The sequence below is a fragment of the Papilio machaon genome, chromosome 1 (genome assembly GCF_912999745.1).
Source record: "Papilio machaon chromosome 1, ilPapMach1.1, whole genome shotgun sequence".
In the NCBI taxonomy this organism is placed as follows: Eukaryota; Metazoa; Arthropoda; class Insecta; order Lepidoptera; family Papilionidae; genus Papilio; species Papilio machaon.
Genome location: NC_059986.1, coordinates 5,411,637 through 5,435,224, shown reverse-complemented (window position 1 = coordinate 5,435,224; position 23,588 = coordinate 5,411,637). Strand labels below are relative to the sequence as shown.

The following is a 23,588-nucleotide window of genomic DNA, read 5'->3' as shown; positions in this document are numbered from 1 at the left end:
TAATTAATATAGCGATATGTGCACCAAAATAATAATCGCGTTTAATTTATATTGAAAAATCATAAATATTTGCAGTCGATAAAAATACGAATTGTGTGGGGATTTAATGTAAGTTCAGTTTATTTAATGTAAACAAAGAGCAAGACGGGCGCGATGGCGGCGTGGGCGCGTAACCTCATCTCCGGCACACATGTTCACAGTTCACACATACCTCGCTCGCTTCCTTTTTTATTTATTTAAACAAATTTATTAGAATAAAATCCACGCTACAGGAAAGCCTTTGATATTTCCTTTATTTTTATTAGTCTATATGATTAAAAAACGCGGTATACGTGAGATACAGTCATAAAGTTTGTTTAATATGGCAAATGAAAATTTGGGATTGTTTTGTGCACCACAGATGTACCAACCCACAAAAATATGATGTATATATCTTACATAAACAGTAATGCTAAATCCTAACTTAGTTGCAATATAACGGATATTTTTTTTATTTTCCTTTAAAAATTAAATATTTTTGAATCAATTAAGGAAACATTTGTTTATTATAATTAAATTAAAATAAAATACATTACTACTTTTCTTTTATTATTTTCATTTTAAGTAAATTGATAGTCTGAAAAATTGATTCAAATATGAGATTTATCTGCTCACATTTACCATTTCATGTAGTAAATAAAAAAATGTACTAACCGTCCATTTTGTGTCGGAGAGGATTGTCTCGGTGTGTTGGAGGTGGTGATGACTTGTTCTTGTGAAAACTTGCGGAAGGTGACGGGGGAGAGCGGAGCGTGCGGTGGGGGCGGCGGCGAGGGTGAAGGCCGCTCGGGGCTGGTGGGGCGGTAGGCGCGCCGCACCAGCTCGGGGCTGGCCAGCCGGTGCGTGGACCGTAGCATGCCGGGGCGCAGGCCGGGTGCGCCGTAGGTGAAGGGCGCGGAGTCAGCGCGCGCGTGGTACGGTATGTCGGCGACGCGGTCGGCGGGCGACTGCGCAGTGCCGGTGGCGGGCGGCGGGTCGGGCAGCGCGCTCACCGTACGCAGCATGTCGCCCAGCAGCGCGTCCAGCTCGTCAGGCGGACTGGGGGCGGCACGCCGGCCCGCCGACGATATGCCCGAGTCCATGGAGGCGGTGAGCGGTGAGGAGGTGCCGCCGGCGCGCACTACCGTGGCGTAGATGGAACCGTCAAGCGGTCCGAACGTGTGCGCCGCCTCCGCACCCTCGCCAGCCTCCCCTCCTGACCCGGAACCCTCCGCGCTGCCGTTGTTGTCACCTGCATCGAAATGGCGATGTCATTTCTACAAAACCGGCCAATAGAAAAACACACACAACACAAAATTAAGCATTTCATTTAACGTATCAAGAGACTCTTAAGCGACTAGTTCGTCCCAGTTTCGCTTTTAGATAATGTCTCGCTTCGATGCAACGTCTTAAGCAACACTAATTATGAATAGCTTTTAAATTGGATCGCATTCGTTCTATTGAGCCGCTCTGTGCGTTTGCTGAATTAACACTAACTGCCTAAACCCACATAAATGCCGTAAATTAAATTTAATTATGTTTACAGACTTGCTGGAAAAACAATTTATTACAAAACAACAGAATTAATTCCTGTAAAGTATTTTACTCCTGTATTTTCCAAATACAACTCCAGATAATAATTAGACCAGTTGGGAAATAGAATATTCATTAACTGTTTACTGAGTGACGACAGGGACTTGTTCAGTTAGGAGTACAAGTGTATGGTGAGCGGCGGCAACGGCAGACCGCTTCCGTACAAGGAGTAAGTTCGCTTCCCGTTACCCGCGTCCCGGTTGTCCTGTACTTCACCGTTGTCTCACGGAATGTGGGAGATCGCTCGCTTTCACTCAGTAATATGCATTAACAAATGTTGAATATTAGTAAGAAGTAATAAACCAGTTACTATTAATAAAATCTGGCTTGTTTTTCTATTCCTTTCAAGGACTGCATTATTATATAATATTTATTATGAAAATTTATTATACGTGTATTGTTCCGTTGATATTATACAAGATGTTAATTTTATAGGAAGTTTTTATGTAGTGTATAATTAAAACTTATACTCGTATATAACACGGTGTTGTAGTCTAGACTATCGTTGTTCGTATGAATACGATTATTGTTATTATATACAAAATATGCTTTACTCACATCAAAAACCATGTTAATACTGTTAAAGATTATAAAGATACGTTCTGGAACTGAATGGTAATAAGAAACAATAAGTAATAATTAAATTAAGGCAATCTCTCCCTAAACTCTAGAATTATTTGATGAAATGAAAAGATTGTCGTTCAATCATATTTACATATATATGAAAAAAGACTACAATTTTGTGGTTTATCAAATCAGTTGTGCTAGAAATCGGTGCAGATTGCATAAATGTTATAAATTATTCATTATTTTGTGAATGAACGTGTTTTAATGTATTTAAAAAGCTATCAGTGTGTCGAGTCAGTTACGAAACAGTTCGGCTTGATGTTGTCAATAACGCAATTAGCGTGAAGGTATCACGTCTACCGGTGACTTGTGAGAAAGAACAGTTTATTTCTGTTGTGTCAACCGAAATAACGCGGCTATAGTAACTGGGGAGACTGTGTTACGAAACACGTAAGGAAGAGGATGCGCGCTCCGCCAAGCCTACGTCCACGTCTGTCCAATCTTACGCACCATCTGCCGCTAATTGGTGAGAAATAGTTTTCGAAACTTCAAATGAACAAATCCAATTAGTTACCGCGTACATCTTTAAACGTCTTAATTTAGTTACGGTTAGTATAATGTAAATATGTACAGCTATGAAATGTGTTGATTAATTAAAATAATATGGTAGCTTAAACACGTAATCTAGCTAGTATATGTAAACACTTGCTTTCGCCCGCGACTCCGTCCGCACGGAGTTAGAAAAAAATAATAATTAGTAGCCCATGTGTTCTTCCAGACTATATTCTACATCTATTCCAAATTTCACTTGAGATTCTTTATTCTTTCAATTGATCCATCTAAACATTCGCATTTATAATATTAGTATGATATCAACGAATTACTTCATTGTTGTGAGTTCACATGAGTTTATCATTATAGTAGACAACTTAATGATCTTTAGAAGTATTTGCTTAGGAGAGAAGGTGATAGAGCAATTTTATAAGAAAAGTTGAAGATGAAGGTGATTAAAGTTGCTCCTGTAGTTTTGGCGCGGAAATGTATCAAGACTGGACGCTATTTTAATGTAACTACTAGTGCGTTTCTGTCTTCGATCAACAATGTTTTATTGATATACTAGTCTCTAGTTATTCCGTTCAACAGAAGCAAGTATTATCTAAAGTATTATTCTCTGCTCGTCACTTATAACAAGCCTTTGTATTTTAAATATATAAAATTACAAGCGCAAGCAAGCGCCTTCACGAATACATAAATTCAACGATGTAATCAGGAATCAACATCACTGAATAAAATAGCATAAGGTTGATGGTTACAATTTGTCCTTGAGAATGAAGCTTTAGATATGTTACGGAACCCAAAAACTAATCATATGTAAAACTAAGATACATGAACGTTGAATTGATTTGTTATACACTGTCAGATAGCAGGCTATAGAGGTGAGCGCGGTTTATGTCAGGACAGTGATGTCATCGTGCAAACCTCGTGTTTCTACGAACCTAAGAACCATTATTATTATTACCCCTCACGTTACCAGCGTTATCTTCGCTCGTTAGCCGCGAGCTTAGCCTCAGATTGCAACCAGTTTTGGTCTTTTACATTTTTGTCCGTATTAAATTTACGACTCGCTTAGATACACGTTTAGCATATTTTAGAAATATCGTTACGTGTCCGTGTCCCGAATAAAAAACTACTCGAAAAACAACTTTTGGCAAGCTTAAAAAATTCTAAGAAATTTAAAAGTTTTGTGATCCAAATTTGGACGTAAATTGTTCGCGATATGGAAGGAATTTAGAAAGGCGATAATAATAAAGAAATCACAAATACTTTCGCGTCAGCAAGACTGAAAAAACAAATAACAAAAAAACAACAATGAGAAACCTTTTTTGTACATAAAAATAAGTATTCATATTAAAATATTTGGGATACTATAAATAATACTAGGTCATGGACGATTCTTACCTTCCACCTATAAATGTGAGATATGAGTCCAATGTACAGTATTTCCGGTTCCCGGCGGCACTACTTGTACAGTAACTTGTACATTACGGCACATATGGCACAGTGTGCACACGTGCACCGCAAGGGCGCCTCACTTGTTGACTGCCGGTACCGCGGAAACATCCCTACTATCGATAAATAACGTAAGGACCGCTTTCATCTCGTAATGAATGAACGTATGCAACTTGCATTACGATATAGAGCTTTGCCATTTATCGATATATCGACATTTAAATAACGCGTCGGGGCCATTTTGCATATCGTGGATAATGATTTAAGACGTTCAATCGCAGACCTGTTTATTTAATTTGTGCAGCCACACGTCATTATATACTCTATCGTGCGTGAGAAGTGAAGTGAATGCATGGACATACGTTTGAATATTGTATTACATCTTATTTTAATCTGTAATTAATTACCTTTATATGGTTTTATAAAAGCTATAAATTATTCTTAACTGTTAGCTATGTGTGCTTTCATTATCCTTTTTACTTTATGGTATAGGTATTTAAATTTATAGAAAACGATAGATCTACAAAGAACTTCCTTATTCAGTCAAATAACAAATAGGCACAATTGTTCACAATGAAATTCGAATCGTGGAACGTTCGAACTAAACAATAACAACGTGTGAAGTGAATTAATCAACGAGTCGACCGCGACAGCACAAACCAAATGAGAGTAAGATTAGAGCCGCCAATATCGGTTCATTGGAGATGCGGACTGTGTCGAATGGAGAAATGAAATGAGCGTTACAAAGGGCCGTCGAGTCGGCCGGCCGGGGACATCCATCAGCAATTCACCACGCCGGACAATTAGACGCATCGCCCTGGCGCCAATACTCCCACACTGATCACACATTAACGAACAATTGATTCGAACAATACCAACACTATTGTTTTCTTTGTAATGAAGCAGCGACCCTTATTTTCACTTTGAATCGTCGTGTTATAGCTCCAACCTTAACGCAAAACTACTATAAAATCCTTACTTACGAGTTTGAAAACCCTATGACACGTTCAGTGGGTTTTCATTTATTAGATTCACTAAATTAGTATCACTAATGTACACACAATGGTAATTAATTCAATTGATAATGGATAACACCAATCAGGTAATATTTGATATTACTAGAAAGAAACACGTTCTACTCACCAAAATCCGTTCTCAATTCTCAAAGCGATCACATGAGAGACTGCTACATACGAGCCTATCGTCTATTTATCACAAACGCCTATCACATACCCGCTATCGAAGAGCACTGTAAGCTTTTAGGTTACGTTTTATCACGTTGAGTGAAGTTGATAGCGTTTGTCGGCGCAGCGGACACGACTGGGCGGGCGGCGACGACTGGGCGCTGTCTAAAATAAACCAGGCACCTGCACCGCAGCCGAGCAGTGCGACCTGGCCGCTAACCGCTGCTCTTTAAACTGTTCAAATGACACAATTCCCTATCCCACAATGTTGTGACAAAACGACATATTACTCTAAATACACAGTAATTCAATATCAAGAAAATATGAATCGAACGCTGTCGCTTGTTGCCAGTTTATTTTAAGCACGCCTATTAACAGAATGCATGAAGCAAGAAATTGAAAATTGTCGCTGTTGAGATTAATAAATGTATCATTGTGAATGTATTTCAGTTGCATTTTGGCAAATTATAAATCTAAGTCGAGTTACTTCCTTTAATTAAGATTAGAGATTAAGTGTAAATATTTTGGAGTCAATTTTTTATATCACGAGGTGGTAATCAAGCAAGCGGTGACTTAATTATATATATACACTTGATACTATTATAATATGGATTTTCACAATTAACTGTTTTTAATTATACTGGTAAAGTAGTATAAGTACTTTTACATCTTCTTTTAACATGCATGTTACTTCTTCCTCGTGTTATTGTGATATCGAATTTTCTAGGAAGTATCTCTTCAAAAGGTAGCCAATATACAGGACGTTTCCTTATACTAGAATATCACTCTAAGCCATCGACACTAAGCCACTGACAATGTAACAAATCATAGGCTACGGATATCGTGATTCAATAGCTCCTCAGTTGTCGGCGAGCATTTGCGATCCCTACAAGGAGTACCAACTTATGAACAAAGCTGTTAACGGAAATAGACTGAAAATTACGGATGTTGCAGCAATAAAGTGGTACTTTAGTACTATGCTTAACTCATGTGGCGCACTTACATTCGTTACTCGTATAACTTTACGGAGCCCATTAAGTTTGAAATAGCTCAGAGCTCTGTCATTTAGTATGGGTTTATATTTAATTAAATCTGTTTACTCAAAATATAATATACAAAGGCTACAGAATTTCCTGCTTATTACCTACGCCTAAAAGATTATGTTAGTCTCAAATTATCTATAAGAGTCGGTTTATTATTCCTATTTATAGATACAAATAGTCTGACATAATTGCGGTTAATGAATTCCATTCCTATCGATGCTTTGTGGTTGTAGAACAGAAGTGAATGTTTTATTTGCATAAGTTTTTATTACGTAAACATGTTATGCGTAAAATAATTTAGTCGCAGTTCTTGGAATATTATTAAAAAAATAAAATTAAACATCTTTCAACCACTAAGTAGGATAACATATAGGCATGGGAAATATTTGTAATTTCTTTCTTTTCGTAATTCTTTTGTCTACTTGAATTCAAATGTAAAAGGAGTTTAACTAATCTGGGTTTTAAACATAATATGTAGTTCTAACTAATTTTATTTATTTAGTTTAGCGAGTAACATGTCGTAGTTCAGTTCTATAATATTACTTCGTGAGTTTATCCATCGCCGTTTTCTTAAGCATTATATTTATAGAGTGGTATTTATTTATGAGATCATATTAAGTCATCTGCTATCGACATAAATCTCCCGAGACGCAGCAGCCATATTTAGAAGTTATTATTATCGTCTATTTATAAACGCGTTCTTTTAATTAACGGACGTAGTTACTCCTTTCTTCCATAGATTTTATGATATCTGTAGCGCTGTAGCGTTATTGATTTTTGCCTATGAAATAATTTATTATTTCAAACACAAGTTTGAAGTGGAAATATAAAACGAATTTAATTATTTTTTTAAAAAATTTGCGCGTGGTACAGTTGCTTTTTTCTTTAATGATTTTCCTCATTTTTTTCTATTTTAAAGGGTTGTTCTAGTATGCTACAGCAAATGGTGAGCCATAGTTTAACAGTTTCTGAGAACTTTCTGTCTTAAATATTTTGTACTTAAAACAATAAAAATTTGGTACTATCCAGAATCAAATCAATTTTAGTAGGCTAGTGAAGTAGGCAACAGACTTTTTAAAAACAATGGTAATAAAATGTTCCATTTAACGCCATGTCTGTTAGTATAAAATATAATAATACTGACCAGTGTCATCGTCAGTGAGCGTGGAGAGAGGGCGCAGGTGCTCCAGGGAGTCGGCGCGGGCGATGGCGTCTGGCGCGGCACGTAGCGGGGCGGCAGGCGTAGGCGCGGGTGCAGCGCCGCCGCCACCCTCACCCCGCACAAACACCAGCTCTACGGCCCCATCGCAAGGGAACGACGCTTCTACATAAAAATAATAAAGACTTAATAAACTACATACATTGATTATTTTTTCCCAGCATAACCTGAAATTAAGCTTCTTTAAGCAAACACGATGCATCTTTTCCTAATTAGTTGTTTGATCTAATGGAAGACCAAATGTAGTTTGTCAGTCTAGCTTCCAAACTGCTACCGCTAATATAAAAATGTTCATTCAAACCATGTTATCTCCTAATTATTCGCTAAATATTTTGATACTAATTGTCGACCGAGGCCCCGTCCGCGCGGAATTAAAAAAATACTAATTAGCCTACGTGTTCTTCTACTGATGACAAATTTCAACGTGATAGTGAACGGATTAAGCGGTTATGGAGATACATAATAAAAAACATCCATCCACACAGCCAAACTTTCGCATGTATAATATAAGTAAGAAGTAAGATGGATTCTAATTTAAATAACAAAAACATGTATTCTAATAAGTTCTTTTAAACACAAAAAACAGTCATTGTTTTTAAATATTAAAATTTTTGACATTTCGTTTTGTATATTTCACATTTTAGAAATGTGTAGCATCGTAAAAGTAACTTCATAAAGATGAGTAAATGGAATTTTACAGGTTTAAATGGTTTTTAACATTTTGTTTTATTACGTACATAACTGTATAGCGGTAAAATTTTAAGTAGGTACAATATGTGTTAACTGGAAGCATTGTAACGAGACCGCTTTATGCGAAGATGCAGCAATTACTGTGTTTAAAACACTTGTATTTAATGAGATATAAAACTTACTATTTAATAAATTGCATTTACCACATAAAACATACCATTTACCACGTATTTTTTTTTTCTTATAATAAAATTTATAGAAGCACTTAACCTTTTTTCTTTCTTGTAATGTTTAAAAACTTAACGGGTTTTCTTTATGATTACGGCATCAATTAAAATTCCCAACAAATACAGTAGGTACACTGCTTTCATAAGTCTTACTTCGAAAGTTTATTTAAGTTTGATTTTTGAAAGTAATTTATTTTTGTTTATATATGGTTTCCCAGGTTGGATTAAGACGAGAACATCTTGTACTCCAGCAAGAGAAGAACACTTTAATACTATGTTGATATATAGCAGGAAACATGCTTTGCAATAAAAAAGATATGTGTGGAATGTAAAGAATAAGTGGGATAGATAATGTTACCATGCGCAGCGTGATCTAGCTGTTGCTTAGTGAAGGAGAGTGTGTGGTCGGCGACTGCGCACGTGTGGAACTGGCAGGCGAAGACGAGCTGGCGGGGCGTGGGAGAATGCGCGGCGTGCGGGGTGTGCGGCGCGTGCGCAGGACGACGGTAGGCGCGCACCAGCACATCTCCGCGCAGCGCTAGCCGCCCCACGCCCACCGTCCACCCGCCGCCGCTCACCATGTACAGACCTGCACGACCACCCCGAATATACTCGTCAACGATGCCCAGAGTTCCAAAGTAAGGCGAAATCAATTTTTGTAGTGGTTCATGCTATTATTTGCAAAGATTTGATGTTTTGAACAATTCATGACGTTTCATTAAATTTTAATGTATAGTTAGAGGAAACTGAAGTTAAAACTGAGAAAAAGGAGTAGTAAGTGTAGTCAAGTACATTTAACAAGTGGTCAGCACTCACCAGAGGTGTATACGCAAACGAAGTTCTCGTATATCTTGAGAAAGGCGATAGTGGGTGCGGCGGAGGGCGCCAGCGCACCTGCCACGCTTACGTGCGTCAGTTGTAACGGCGCGGAGTTGACGCGAATCTGGCCCGCCAGCAGACCCGCGAATGTGTCAATGTACCTGTGCACATCTACATTGCTTGTTTATTCCTTTTATGACATAAGCTTAACTTACTGTTTCTTACTGGTACACCATTTGTAGGATTACGTACCTAAATTGTACATTGGCAAGTTAGGCATAGCGCAATAGGGTATTCGTCAATATTTTTACTAATTTGATAGCCATAGGTTTTGCCATACCTTTTGTTAGAAGGCAAGTGGAAGACGGGCACGCGGTCGTCGAGGTAGCGACGCATGGCGTACCGGTCGAGCGCGTGCTCGGGCGCGCCACAGATGGCAGAGTAGTGCATGTAGGCCGCAACCAGCACACCCAGTCGCTCGCGGTTGCCCCTGTACCAACAAGGCAACATCGTACACACAACAGTGATGTTGATTATGTGACCGCCTCCTACTGATTCTTTACCATTATAATTTAAAGACAAGATGTAGTGGGATATGTGTAAAACAAATTTAAGATTACCAGTAAATACGTTGATTTAGGCGTCGTTAGCGACACGCTATTAGACCGTCCATACGCACCGTGGCGACTTCTGTATTGTTTACGTGTGTCTTGTTCTTTCACACCTAGCTAATAGACAAATTAATGATCTAATGAATCTATGTGTCAACCTACATTCTTGACACTTTACCGACTTTAAATACTATGTCTACGTCTGTGGATCAGGATTGTACATCAATGTGAGAAACTGTCGCAACTGAGGCGAATTTACTGTTGAAAGTTTTATTTAATCCTAATTTCTATCGCTATTAGCTGTATATCCATGGCTAATCTTCATGAGATTCCATGAATATGATCTTACCAGGCGAGTAGTACGGCGACGTTCTTAGGGTGTGCGGCAAGCCAACTCTCGATGTCCTTGCAGGCGGCGCACAGGCGCTCTAGGGGCGGCGCGAGTTCCCCCGGCCAGCCCAGGCTGCGCGCGCGACCGAACACCGTGCGCGCCAAGCCCTCCTCACACCCGCCGTACTCCTCCCCTCCACCGCTCACCTCGAACACCTGCAATCATAAAATTAATCATTTAGCTTTCGAGAGACAGCAACAGTAACACATATCAGACAAACTTCTCAAAAATAAGAAGAATTCATTTCAATCCTTTATTCAAAGCAAAAATGTCAATTCAATCATGACTAGCAAACAACATAGGACTTTTATGTTACTCGTTTTTTTTTTTAGATTTCAGAGTTCGTTACAGCTCAATGCTCTTTGTGGTTTCTTAAATCCAGAGCTGGGCATTAACTCGTTAATCCGTTAATCGTTAATTAACGAAGTTAACATTTTGCTTAACGGATTAACTTTTAAGTTAACTTCAAAAAGTGTTAACGCTTTTGTTAACTTCCGTTAAACTCAACTTCCGTTAATAAAAGTCCGTTAATCGTTAAATTAGAATCTTAGAGACGTGCTGTCATTTTGTTTAAATTACGCATCACGCCACGCTCGTAAGTTCAGCTATGTTGGGCGACTTGAATGGTGAACTAACGAGTTGATAATTGATATATGTGAAGTTCGCGTGCAAGTGTAATGCATCAGAGCGTCCGGGAAAGACGTGACAAACAGGAAAAAATCAAAAGAAGGTTCGAAATAGTATATTTCATTACGATTATATAAAAGCATGAGTATGTCCCACATTCCGAACGCTCTTCGTCCCTGCAATACGCCACTTTTTGAGCAACTGTATTAAAATACTTTTTTACTCGTGCTTTTTCTTTAGCTTTTCCAAACTCGTGCGTTCTCTTTCCCAACTGTCAAAATAATGTCTATTAAAAAGAAAAAACCAACCACGAAGTTTTTACAAAAAAAAATCATTGAAGTTTTTATGATTCATGCAAATATTTTTAAGCTCCTAATTTGTTACAATATCAGATTAAATGATTTGATTCAATGAATTAGGTTAGGTTTCATTTTATTTCATCTTATTAAATTTCATTTTCATTTCATATCAATAAAAATAATCTACTGAAGACCTGGCCGTTTGGGCATAGTTCCCTTTGCCTACCCAGAATGGGTGAAGAAAACAAAAAAAATATATCTGTTTGTATTATTTTACGGTTGGCGCCATTTTTCCAAAAATTTATTTAGTTGAGTTTATTGTGTTTTTATTAGTCTTTTAAATTGCTTAATTTTTTCGCAACTGTATTAAAAATAGTTGTTTAGTACACGTGCGGAACTGTCATTAGAACTTGTTCCAACTGTCAACCCTTACCTTCGGCTCGGGTAGACATTTTGTCTGGACTCTTTGCAATGACAGGCTTTCCGCACTCGTAATGAAATATACTATAATGCATTCATACTTGTCTCTAATACAAATGTGTTATAGAATTTTTAGTCAAATTACTATTTTAAACAAGTGTCGCCACATAAGTGTGAAATTAGTATGAATAACTTTGGTATGGTTAACTGTTAACGATTAACTTTAACTTGCGTTAAATTTTCGAGAATTTAACGCTTTAACGATTAACGAAGTTAATTTTTTAATTAACGAATTAACGATTAACGAAGTTAACTTTTCGATTAACTGTGCCCACCTGTGCTTAAATCCATAAGCTACTTGGCATCTCGATACTTGTATGATTTCGTTCCTTATTTCCTAGCTACAAAGTGTATCTTACCATGAAATGCTCGCCATGCTTGTTGGTAAGCATGTGCGCGGCCTGGGCCTCGGCATGTGCGTCTCTGTTCGGCAAGTGCAGCGCCAACATGCGCTCCGCAACGTAGCACAGGTCGAGCCGCCCCGCCACACCCGCGCCCGATGTGCCGCTCGGGTAGCTCGCTGACCGCACCCCGCCCTGCCAACAACAATATAGTGACATCGATAAGTATTTGACATATCTTTTCGTAACAGTTTAACCAGATAAATAAGAAGTCATCATCAAATGAGTAAGGGAAAAATTGTGGTAATGTTTTGAGTGATATTTTTAGTATGTACCTACATCAAAACAATTATTATTGGACGGAACATAATAACATTATTCTTAGTCAGTTGTTATAAAGTCTGGACATACAATCGACGAGAACAGGTTTGCGAACAACTCGTATTATTATTCGCTTTGCAATACAGTCTAACAATGATTTTATCAGCACAACGTAACGCACGATTAAGGTACGTGCGTAGGTAAAGAACATGCTTAAAGTTTGTAGAGTAAATAGAGAAAATAAGATATTTGCTTTGGTACGTTTATGTCAGATCAAACACATAATATTGTAGGCGGTGCGACACGACGGTGACGCCGTGAGAGTGACACGGTAGTGTGGGAGGTAGAAAACGCATTCATTCGGATTTTACCTAAGATAAGATCAGTTGATCTGTGTCACTTACCAAATTCTACAATCAATAGTTAATAGAAAAATACTACGGCCACTATCAAATTAATTTAATTTATGAAAGATTTTATTAATAAGAGTCGAGACAATGACATTGTAAACATATGAACAGTAATTAAAATGTTTTAATTACTTGTTAAAATATGGAAAGCAAGGATCAATTGATCTATTCCCTGTATCAATTATTTAAGAGAAATTCGCAAATACTTATAATTTTCATCATATTCAAAAAAAAAGATAAAATTAAAAGGAGGCATTAAAGTAATGTAGTATAAACCATAGTCACAATCATTCATTTTCCCTTTGAATTGGAACGTTTATTCCAAATACACGTGCGCAAGCGCCGTTTGTCTTGTTTCGAAACGTAATAATGGTACAATGTGATAAACAACTCTCGAACACTTCGTCAAATCTGAATATTTATCATATTTGAAATAGCCTTGAAAGCATTAACATATAAAAGAAACATATAAATCTTTGCAAATATATCCTAAAATATACTACTTATGTTTGATAAATAAGACTTTTCATGTTTAATTTGTGAGATACTAAAAGTATAAATTAAAGGTGGAGTTCGAATTCGGACATATTTTGTATGAAGTTGTATTGATAATGAATCCCATAAGTATTTGAATAAATACAATTTATAAAGCTTCGTAAAAAGGAGACAAAAAAATTATAAAAATAAAAAAAACTACGGCAATTTGCCCATATTGACTTCTGTGTAGTTTTCCTCTTACAAAAAATCTATCTCAATAAAGTGACTAGAAAAATGCATTCAAACTTACATGTTCTCTGGAGGGTGCAGGAGTCCCTGGAGTGACAGGCGCGCTCACCGCACGAGTCTGGAACAATTAAATGTTTAACTGATAAGCGAATACGAATCTACGAAACACCTGTGCAGAAATATTTTTTTAAGAGAGTGAAAGCGTTTACATGTTTTTGTGCATTTATTTCATCAGTGAAAAAAACTAAGTGTTCATTTCTATTATTATAGAGAGATTTATTTTGCACGGCTTGGTTAAACATAATATATAAGTCGTATCATTCAAATAACACCTATTTGTAATACGGGAGAGTGACAAGTGATTGCAACATTCAAGATTGTTACATTGTAGATGCGGAACGGTTTACGCGAATCTCAAAGTCGAGGACGACGTTCAAACGAAATTAAAAGTTCACTCATTTTATTTCACAAAGTTAATACCTGGTTTGATAAGTAATACTGCTTGAAGTTTATTACAAATATCAATGAGTAATAAGTGGCGTACGACGAAATGTTTACAATGTTTAAATTATTACAATAGGTTTTCTTTACTTAATTTGTACTTGACAAAACTATATTTGATATACATGTATATAGAGTGTACAGTGATGAGGATATCAAACATAAGGGGAACTCTTAGACAAACATAGGTCAGCGACACATTGAGAACACACCTGTTATAAATAGTAAAGCATTTTAAAAATCAAGTAAGTTAATAAATATTATTATGTAATAACAAAACATTTAATGAAAATTATAATCAAAGACGTGGATTTATAGGATGTTTTAAAAGTCACCGTCGATAAAAGTACCGGTTGCTGTATCGCGATCGGATGTTGGGATAGAGCTCAATAAGGTTGATAAATGAGCCCTTAAGCGGGGCGAGGCCTAAGTGATTACTGCAGGTTTCGCAGGGACGTTAGTTGTGCCTATCTTACGTTATTAGGCCCATATTAATTTACATCTTGCCTGCAGTAAATCGAACTGGGAAAGTCAAAGCCAATAAAATAGCACGCTGTATGCATAAATTTAATTGTATTCTATCTACAATCGTTATTACAGTAACTACAACAGTGAATATTATCTTGTATATATGCGTTATTCTTACTCAGAAATTCAGCATGTTAAAATTAAAACATAGAGGAAAAAACATTTCACTTGTTTTAATGCGCATTATCGGATAACTGTTATACATGCATGTATATGCAAATACGTCCGGCGAACCTACAAAGAGCTGTAATCGTCTCAAATTGGCATAATCCAATTACAGGCACAATCAGACGACGGCCGCGGAGTGCAGCCGGCCCAGCCCGCGTTGCCCACGCCGCGCACAGACGCACATTCTTGTTATTTTTTACCTCGAACTAATCACCGCCCCCTGATTTAAACACTCTGGTTACTACATAAACAGGAACCACAGGTTTATTTCCGATCGACCGCTGCGTTTAGAAAATGTTTATTCTACGTTTGGTCTGTTAATAATCTCTACACAGAATCTACACTGAATATAATTAATAAGACGTCAGAATGGTTTATTATACAATAGAACTTTGTTATTTGCAGTTATGTATAAACAATTTGTCAAAGTAATATTTGGTGGCGAAAGACAAAGCGTGATAACAGTTTCCCAAAAGATATCCTCACCTATTGGTTGCAGAAATTACTGGATATTAGCGGTAAGGTATTGATTTTTGTGGCTAATCCCTGATATTGTGTTCTAATGCCATATTCAAGTTTAAGCTTCAACTATAGCGACAACAATACATTTAAGTACAATGATGCACATTATTCAGCTCATGTAAACTTATAACTCAATAGACGAACCGTAAATATCCTTTGCGATAAGATAATATCGCGCATCCTTCCGCGCTGTAAGTAGAAAGCAGCGCGCCATAGAGCGAACGCGAGGCGGTGCAGCGCACGCGCAGCTTCCGCGCCACAGCTGCGTGTACCTCGCGGTCGCATCTTCCTCACTCAAACTTATCGTCCTCAATACTGTCATCAAACTTCTTCTAATTTTGCCACCAAAACGTCGCGATTCCAAAGTTTCGATTTCCAATTTGAATATCATTATTTACTGCTCGATGTTTGCAATTATTTATCACTATTATAAACATTCATTTTTATTTTCTTCTGTTATATAAACTTTATATAGTACGTAACGTCCGTAGTAAATATAGGATAAGTTGGGTTTGACTCTTACTCCAAAATTAATTTAATATCCTTTCTTTATATAAACTACATGTCTGAAATATTAAAAGACAATATTTATAATTTAACACATAAGATTCTTTTTGAAAACCGCAAACGGATATTATAAAATGCGTGTAGTCGTTTTTAACGTTCTGTTATTTCTGTAAGTCAACAAGCGAGAGTAGTAAGTGCAAAAGGCGTTTGCATTTGAAGTGTCTGTGGCTAAGGCACGTGGAGTGTCCATGCCTGCCAGGCATGCGCCCCGCACTGCGCCACCCGGCCACTCGACACACACCAATCCTTGAACACACACATAGTCGAACCCGAACTCCAGACACGATGTTCAATTATCTTAACTGATCCCTTTATGTTATTAATTTTTATACTATCCTCTTTAGTTAACGCGAAATTTAATCTTAGTGCAATAAATAGTAACAACAATTCTAGTGTTTTTCTCACAAATGATTTGATAAAATTAATTAGATCTGGCAAGAATTAATTGTATTTATTCTATGGTCGTATTGATGTAAGGTCGGATATAACCCTGACCTTCTTGAGGCCTTGGTGTCGCGTGTCGGGCGCGTGCGGGGGTGAATAACCTCAGGGGAGAGGCTTGGCCAAATAAAAGAGCGTCACATGCACTCCGGCCAGATGAACATCGGTCACCGACTGTCGCCTCTCGTCAACTCCTCACATAATGCTACAGCTGTTTTGTTTCTATTCTTTTGTATTAACCGTACCTAATCAAGCTAATGTTTAGATGAGTATTGTACTATCGAGTGCCTTCATTAGCTTTAATGATACCGATGTGATTTGTTGTTTAGACTTTTTTTTATTCTATTTCAGCGGTGAAATCCAGGGTCATTCTAGTAATTATTTCGTGTTTAATATGTTGTCTACTTTAAAATAATTATAATAAGTACTGTACGTGTTTTGATCATAAAAAATGCATTTAGCCTCATCAACGTAATATAGAGAAACTTTAAAAGGTTATTGCAACTTTTTTGTCAATTTAAATTGCATGCTATTAATTATTAACGTATTAATTATGCATTTATAAAGTTAAAAACGATTTGTATCACCGTAGATTATATAAATCATTGTGAGAGTTAACATGTTACAAGCACTGGCATGTTCTTTGCTGTTATCATGTTATCTCGAATAATGTAATCGCCGTATATTGTTATACATACATTATCTCTCTTAATTGCCTGCCACACGTATGACATTGGCTACAACGTTATCTTTAATTAAAGTACACCTGTTTTAACATTTTAAAAAAGTACACCTATTTATTAACAATTAAATAATGAATTACACAGAATATTATAAACTATGTTTTTTCATATTCACTTAATTTTATTACAACATGGGACGTAACTGTAATTTAATTTCAGTCATCACTTCTTTTACTTATATTTAATTTACTTTAAATTCTAACAAAGGTTAACACGTGTTTAGTTAACGACACTTGTATTTAACAGCACTTCACTCAGAGCAGTCTTTTGGGAGTAATTTCAGTAAGCGCACATCGGGAGCCCTCTGCGGATGTGGAGTTGCGGAGGGTGCGCGAGTGTGGCGCGATGTTCGGCGGCGGGAGAGGCACTGGCGCCGCGACGCTGCACCGACCGGCCAGACGCGCGGCGCGACAACGCGTTGCTAGGCAACCGGCGCCGTCTCTCCTATCCCACAATCCATGTACTACGGATGCTGCGTAGCTCTTTTTGGTGACTTCACATAGATGTTGTAATGAGCCGATTCTATCAGGGGGAGATGTCAAAATAAAAAGTATTTAGAATGTCATCAGATATTTTATTATACTAGGCTTACTCTTTATGACGATCGAGTAAATATTTATATTTATAAAAATAAGTAAATTTCCAGCTTCATTTTTAAACAGAATTTATCTATAAACAGATTGGTATTATTGGGCATCTTAATCTAAGTAATAAAATATAAACATAACTATAATTAATAAAATATTACGAAAAAATAAATGAATGGAATCGTTTAAATTAAGTAGGCTACGTAGTAGCCATGCTTCCGTAGTAAACGCGCGCCACTACATCGCCGCACTACGCATTTACCAGTCGCCGCGCAAATGACATGTTTATTGTGTAATCAACGTACTCATAGCGATCACTTACCATGCTATGGATACAAAAAATTAACCAACCTACATTTGGGACCTGTTACAAATTACTGTTAGCGACCACTTTACAGATGAATATGGTGACAAACCTTTGACATGGTTAAAATGAAGGTGGAGCTGGCACTAGCTCAAGTTAGGATTACAATTGAAAGAGGTAATCAAATCAATTTAACAACTCTCTTTATAAAATCAAACTGTATAAGATAATTTAAAACGAATCGTTCAAAAGTAATGTAAAGAACATTACTTATTCTAACACATACAGCGTTTGTATAAGTCAAAAGATAGTTAAATACTCGAGTTTTAACGAGAATACTGTTAAGAAATGAAGTCCCGCGTAGTAAGTTAAGAGGTCTCACATACCCATCAGAGACAAGTATACGAGCTGTCGCCTCTGGTCCCGCGATTTGGGACGAGGTGTCACGGAGCCGGTGTAAAAGCTTTCACTCTTCCTAATGTGCAACTACACGCTTAGAACAAGTTCTTATCGCTGTATCATCGCTGTCTTAGCTATCATAATGTAAAATATTTCTCTAACAACGTAGAGATCAAGTTAATATGACATAATTGACTTTTCATGGTCAGTTAGTAAAGACAGTGTAAGTTTTAAATTCGACAGTCCCACGTAATTTGTAATGCTACGAAAAATAAGTATGTAGTGGTTTAGTTAAACATCGAAAGGTGGATTTAAATTTGATTTTATTTTGACAATCGTTAGATGAATGGTTTTAAGATCTGCCTCGAAATCTGAAGAAGTATCTTCATCTTAAATATCTACAGTAGCAGATCACAGTCTGACTTATTTGCGCCTACTGTGTTCTGTGTTACGACGTTTATACTTTTGGAATTACAGTTCCTTAACTTCAAATTAAATATATATATTGTAAAATTATAGTTATTATGGTGTAAATCTTACTAATGTTATAAATACGAATGTTTGGATGGATGGATGTTTGTTTGAAGGTATCTCCTGAACGCCTCAACGGATCTTGATGAAATTTGGCACAGATATAGAACATAATCTGGAAGAACACATAGGCTATAACGTTTTTTTTAAATTCCGCGCGTACGAAGTCGCGAGCTACAGTTAGTAATACATATTGCAATTTATTTTCACTAGCAGAACCAGTCACATACATGAAATAGGAAACAATTTCTTATAATTAGTAAACATAGATGCAAGTCGCATTTAGGAAGTGTTTTGGAAAGTGGAAAGCAAATTCAAATGATTACACGAGCAGCGTAACGTCTGGCAACACATCCGTACACTAATGTTTATATAAATATGTACACAGATAATATTTACTGAACAATTCTTCGAAATAAATATGTCCGTGCCAGTCTGGTTTTAGTTCTTCTAACATAATATTATGATGTTATAGACATAATGCAGGCTTAATTGTAGGAATTGCGATCGCATTACAATCTTAGATCCAACCAATTCTATAAATCACTTCGCCAACCTCTGTTATCAATTCCATTAAGCGCCATTTATTTCAACCAGTCACTTGAAAGTAACAATGCCTTGGAGTTTACCTCACAAAGAGGATATCTAATAAATTATTGTTAAGGAAACCCACATCACGTCTTCCAAAGAACTTGAGCACACATGTCCTCTTTACTTACAACACAGTGTCCAGTTGCAGTTACATTAAGACATGACATTTTAATCGTCCGGGCGGGTCTAAAATGTTTAGTGGGTGTATGTCGGATGAGTGTCATATGTTATCATACGATCACTAAGGGGAGTCTATTGTTTACAAGTCGAATCTTATTTACGACGTCGCGAGTAACGAAGCATCGACCACTGACACCTGATTCCCGATTATAATCTCGATAGCTACGGGTGGCCGCGTCAAAGATCCGGATTAAAAAACACACCTTTTATAACATAAGCGTTAATGAAGTAAGTATTGCATTGGTATATCGGGTACAATCAAATATGATTATAATAGATAGGTATATCATGTGTGTGAGGTGAGATATACGCATTTGTCACATATACGAAAAAATGTTTTCCTCCCTTCACAAAAAAAAAAAAACAAAAGTAATATGTTATGTACAGATTTATCACACGAATTGAAATACAAAAACACGAATATCTTTGTTTTGATCTGAAGCGCATTCAAGCATGATTCATGTTAAAATTATTTTCACGATACTTCGAAGTTGCAAAGCGAGTGATCATAAGGAAGTTAATAAATGTTCTTGATATATGAATCAAATAAAAATTATTTTTAAAATCAAGGACGCGTAATTATGTTCGACCTGTATCAAAAGATCACTAGATCTCAAAATCCGGCATATCAATAATATTTTGAAGTATAAAATTAAACACATAACTGTGCGTATGTACTTCTATATCATATTTCTGATTTAAAAAAATTGTACCCAAAACAGGTATATAAGTAGCATAAGTAATGTTTGTATATACTGATACGTAATTGTTTATGAGATCATACCCTCTAAAATAAATGAATGGAATCGTTTAAATTAAGTAGGCTACGTAGTAGCCATGCTTCCGTAGTAAACGCGCGCCACTACATCGCCGCACTACACCTTTACAAGTCGCCGCGGAAACGCAAATGACATGTTTATTGTGTAATCAACGTACTCATAGCGATCTCTTACCATGCTATGGATACAAAAAATTAACCAACCTACATTTGGGACCTGTTACAAATTACTGTTAGAAACTACTTTAGAGATTAATATGGTGACAAACCTTTGACATGGTTAAAATGAAGGTGGAGCTGGCACTACCTCAAGTTAGCAATACAATTGAAATACGTAACCAAATCAATTTAACAACTCTCTTTATAAAATCAAACTGTATAAGATAACTTAAAACGAATCGTTCAAAATCTTTACATTACTTAGTCTAACACATACAGCGTTTGTATAAGTCAAAAGATAGTTAAATACTCGAGTTTTAACGAGAATACTGTTAAGAGATGAAGTCCCACGTAGTAAGTTAAGAGGTCTCACATACCCATCAGTGACAAGTATTCGAGCTGTCGCGATTTGGGACGAGGTGTCACGGAGCCGGTGTAAAAGCTTTCACTCTTCCTAATGTGCAACTACACGCTTAGAACAAGTTCTTATCGCTGTATCATCGCTGTCTTAGTTAAAATAAGTACACGGATTATTGTTATGTAAAATATTTCTATAGCAGCGTAAAGATAAGTTAATATGACATAATTGACTTTTCATGGTCAGTTAATAAAGGCAGTCTAAGTTTTAAATTCGACAGTCCCACGTAATTTGTAATGCTACGGAAAATAAGTAGGTATGTAGTGGTTTAGTTAAACATCGAAAAGTGGATTTAAATTTGATTTTATTTTGACAGTCGTTAGATGAATGGTTTTAAGATCTGCCTCGAAATCTGAAGAAGTATCTTCATCTTGAATATCTACAGTAGCAGATCACAGTCTGACTCATTTGCGCCTACTGTGTTCTGTGTTACGACGTTTATACTTTTGTGTATAATTTTGTATTTGTGTAAATCTAACTAATGTTATAAATACGAATGTTTGGATGGATGGATGTTTGTTTGTTTGAAGGTATCTCCTGAACGCCTCAAAGGATCTTGATGAAATTTGGCACAGATATAGAACATAATCTGGAAGAACACATAGGCCATATTACCTTTTTTTATAATTCCGCGCGGACGAAGTCGCGAGCTACAGTTAGTAATACATATTACAATTCATTTTCACTAGCAGAACCAGTCACATACATGAAATAGGAAACAATTACTTAGAATTAGTAAACATAGATGCAAGTCGCATTTAGGAAGTGTTTTGGAAAGTGGAAAGCAAATTCAAATGATTACACGAGCAGCGTAACGTCTGGCAACACCTCCGTACACTAATGTTTATATAAATATGTACACAGATAACATTTACTGAACAATTCTTCGAAATAAATATGTCCGTGCCAGTCTGGTTTTAGTTCTTCTAACATAATATTATGATGATATGGACATAATGCAGGCTTAATTGTAGGAATTACGATCGCATTACAATCTTAGATCCAACCAATTCTATAAATCACTTCGCCAACCTCTGTTATCAATTCCATTAAGCGCCATTTGTTTCAACCAGTCACTTGAAAGTAACAGTGTCTTGGAGTTTACCTCACAAAGAGCATATCTTATAAATTGTTATTAAGGAAACCCACATCACGTCTTCCTAAATAAGTTGGGCACACATGTACTCTTTACTTACAACACAGTGTCCAGTTGCAGTTACATTAAGACATGACATTTCAATCGTCCGGGCGGGTCTAAAATGTTTAGTGGGTGTATGTCGGATGAGTGTCATGTGTTATCAAACGATCACTAAGGGGAGCCTATTGTTTACAAGTCGAATCTTATTTACGACGTCGCGAGTAACGAAGCATCGACCACTGACACCTGAGTCCCGATTATAATCTCGATAGCTACGGGTGGCCGCGTCAAAGATCCGGATTAAAAAACACACCTTTTATAACATAAGCGTTAATGAAGTAAGTATTGCATTGGTATATCGGGTACAATCAAATATGATTATAATAGATAGGTATATCATGTGTGTGAGGTGAGATATACGCATTTGTCACATATACGAAAAAATGTTTTCCTCCCTTCACAAAAAAAAAAAAACAAAAGTAATATGTTATGTACAGATTTATCACACGAATTGAAATACAAAAACACGAATATCTTTGTTTTGATCTGAAGCGCATTCAAGCATGATTCATGTTAAAATTATTTTCACGATACTTCGAAGTTGCAAAGCGAGTGATCATAAGGAAGTTAATAAATGTTCTTGATATATGAATCAAATAAAAATTATTTTTAAAATCAAGGACGCGTAATTATGTTCGACCTGTATCAAAAGATCACTAGATCTCAAAATCCGGCATATCAATAATATTTTGAAGTATAAAATTAAACACATAACTGTGCGTATGTACTTCTATATCATATTTCTGATTTAAAAAAATTGTACCCAAAACAGGTATATAAGTAGCATAAGTAATGTTTGTATATACTGATACGTAATTGTTTATGAGATCATACCCTCTAAATAAAAATTCAAGATGCCTCGAATGCGCCGGTGCCGGGCAAACCTTGAAAGTATTAAAATTCCAAAGAGTTCGCACTAGCAGTAATTCTCTAGAATATATAAATATTTTACGTTATGTAATTTGCCAGATTGTGCACTGAGCCGGATAATGCCAGCAATTCAATTTCATATAATCTTACGTATACAAATGATTACATATAATTAGAAACAATTAAAATGTTAAGTCTAGACAGGTAATATAAAATCAAAAAGTTTTTACAATTCCAAACAGGAATCCGTCTGTCTACCTCTCATAAATAAAGCTGTGAGTTCAGTTATTTTTTATTGTTCAAATACTTTTTAATTACCATAAAATGATTTATCCTATCTCAATAAAGAACGCTACATTGAATAATTTTTAATTGAAAATGCTCAAACGTACAAAAAAAGACAATAAAAGAATGGCGCGTAATAATGCGTTCCGTATTTGAATTTCTTATTTGGACGCAATATCTACCTGCCGCTACTCCGGTTCCTAATTTATTCATTCTTAGCTTCCAGAGCTAAAATACGACCT

General features: G+C 36.4%; 1 protein-coding gene across 9 annotated transcripts in view; it reads right to left on the bottom strand.

Moving 5' to 3' along the window:
* Positions 1-23,588, bottom strand: part of LOC106710700 (tensin) — a 91,315-nt gene that overhangs the window by 10,260 nt on the left and 57,467 nt on the right. For 8 of the 9 annotated variants that reach the window (XM_045679179.1, XM_045679187.1, XM_045679191.1 and 5 more), the window contains 8 exons: positions 13,638-13,694; positions 12,138-12,314; positions 10,331-10,527; positions 9,711-9,860; positions 9,368-9,531; positions 8,910-9,140; positions 7,560-7,739; positions 694-1,270 (listed from right to left, as the gene is read on the bottom strand). In XM_045679179.1, coding sequence (XP_045535135.1) covers positions 694-1,270; positions 7,560-7,739; positions 8,910-9,140; positions 9,368-9,531; positions 9,711-9,860; positions 10,331-10,527; positions 12,138-12,314; positions 13,638-13,694 — 1,733 coding nt within the window. Of the gene's footprint in view, positions 1-693; positions 1,271-7,559; positions 7,740-8,909; positions 9,141-9,367; positions 9,532-9,710; positions 9,861-10,330; positions 10,528-12,137; positions 12,315-13,637; positions 13,695-15,439; positions 15,785-23,588 lie in introns of those variants that run through there. The other variant, XM_045679215.1, reaches the window with a different exon arrangement.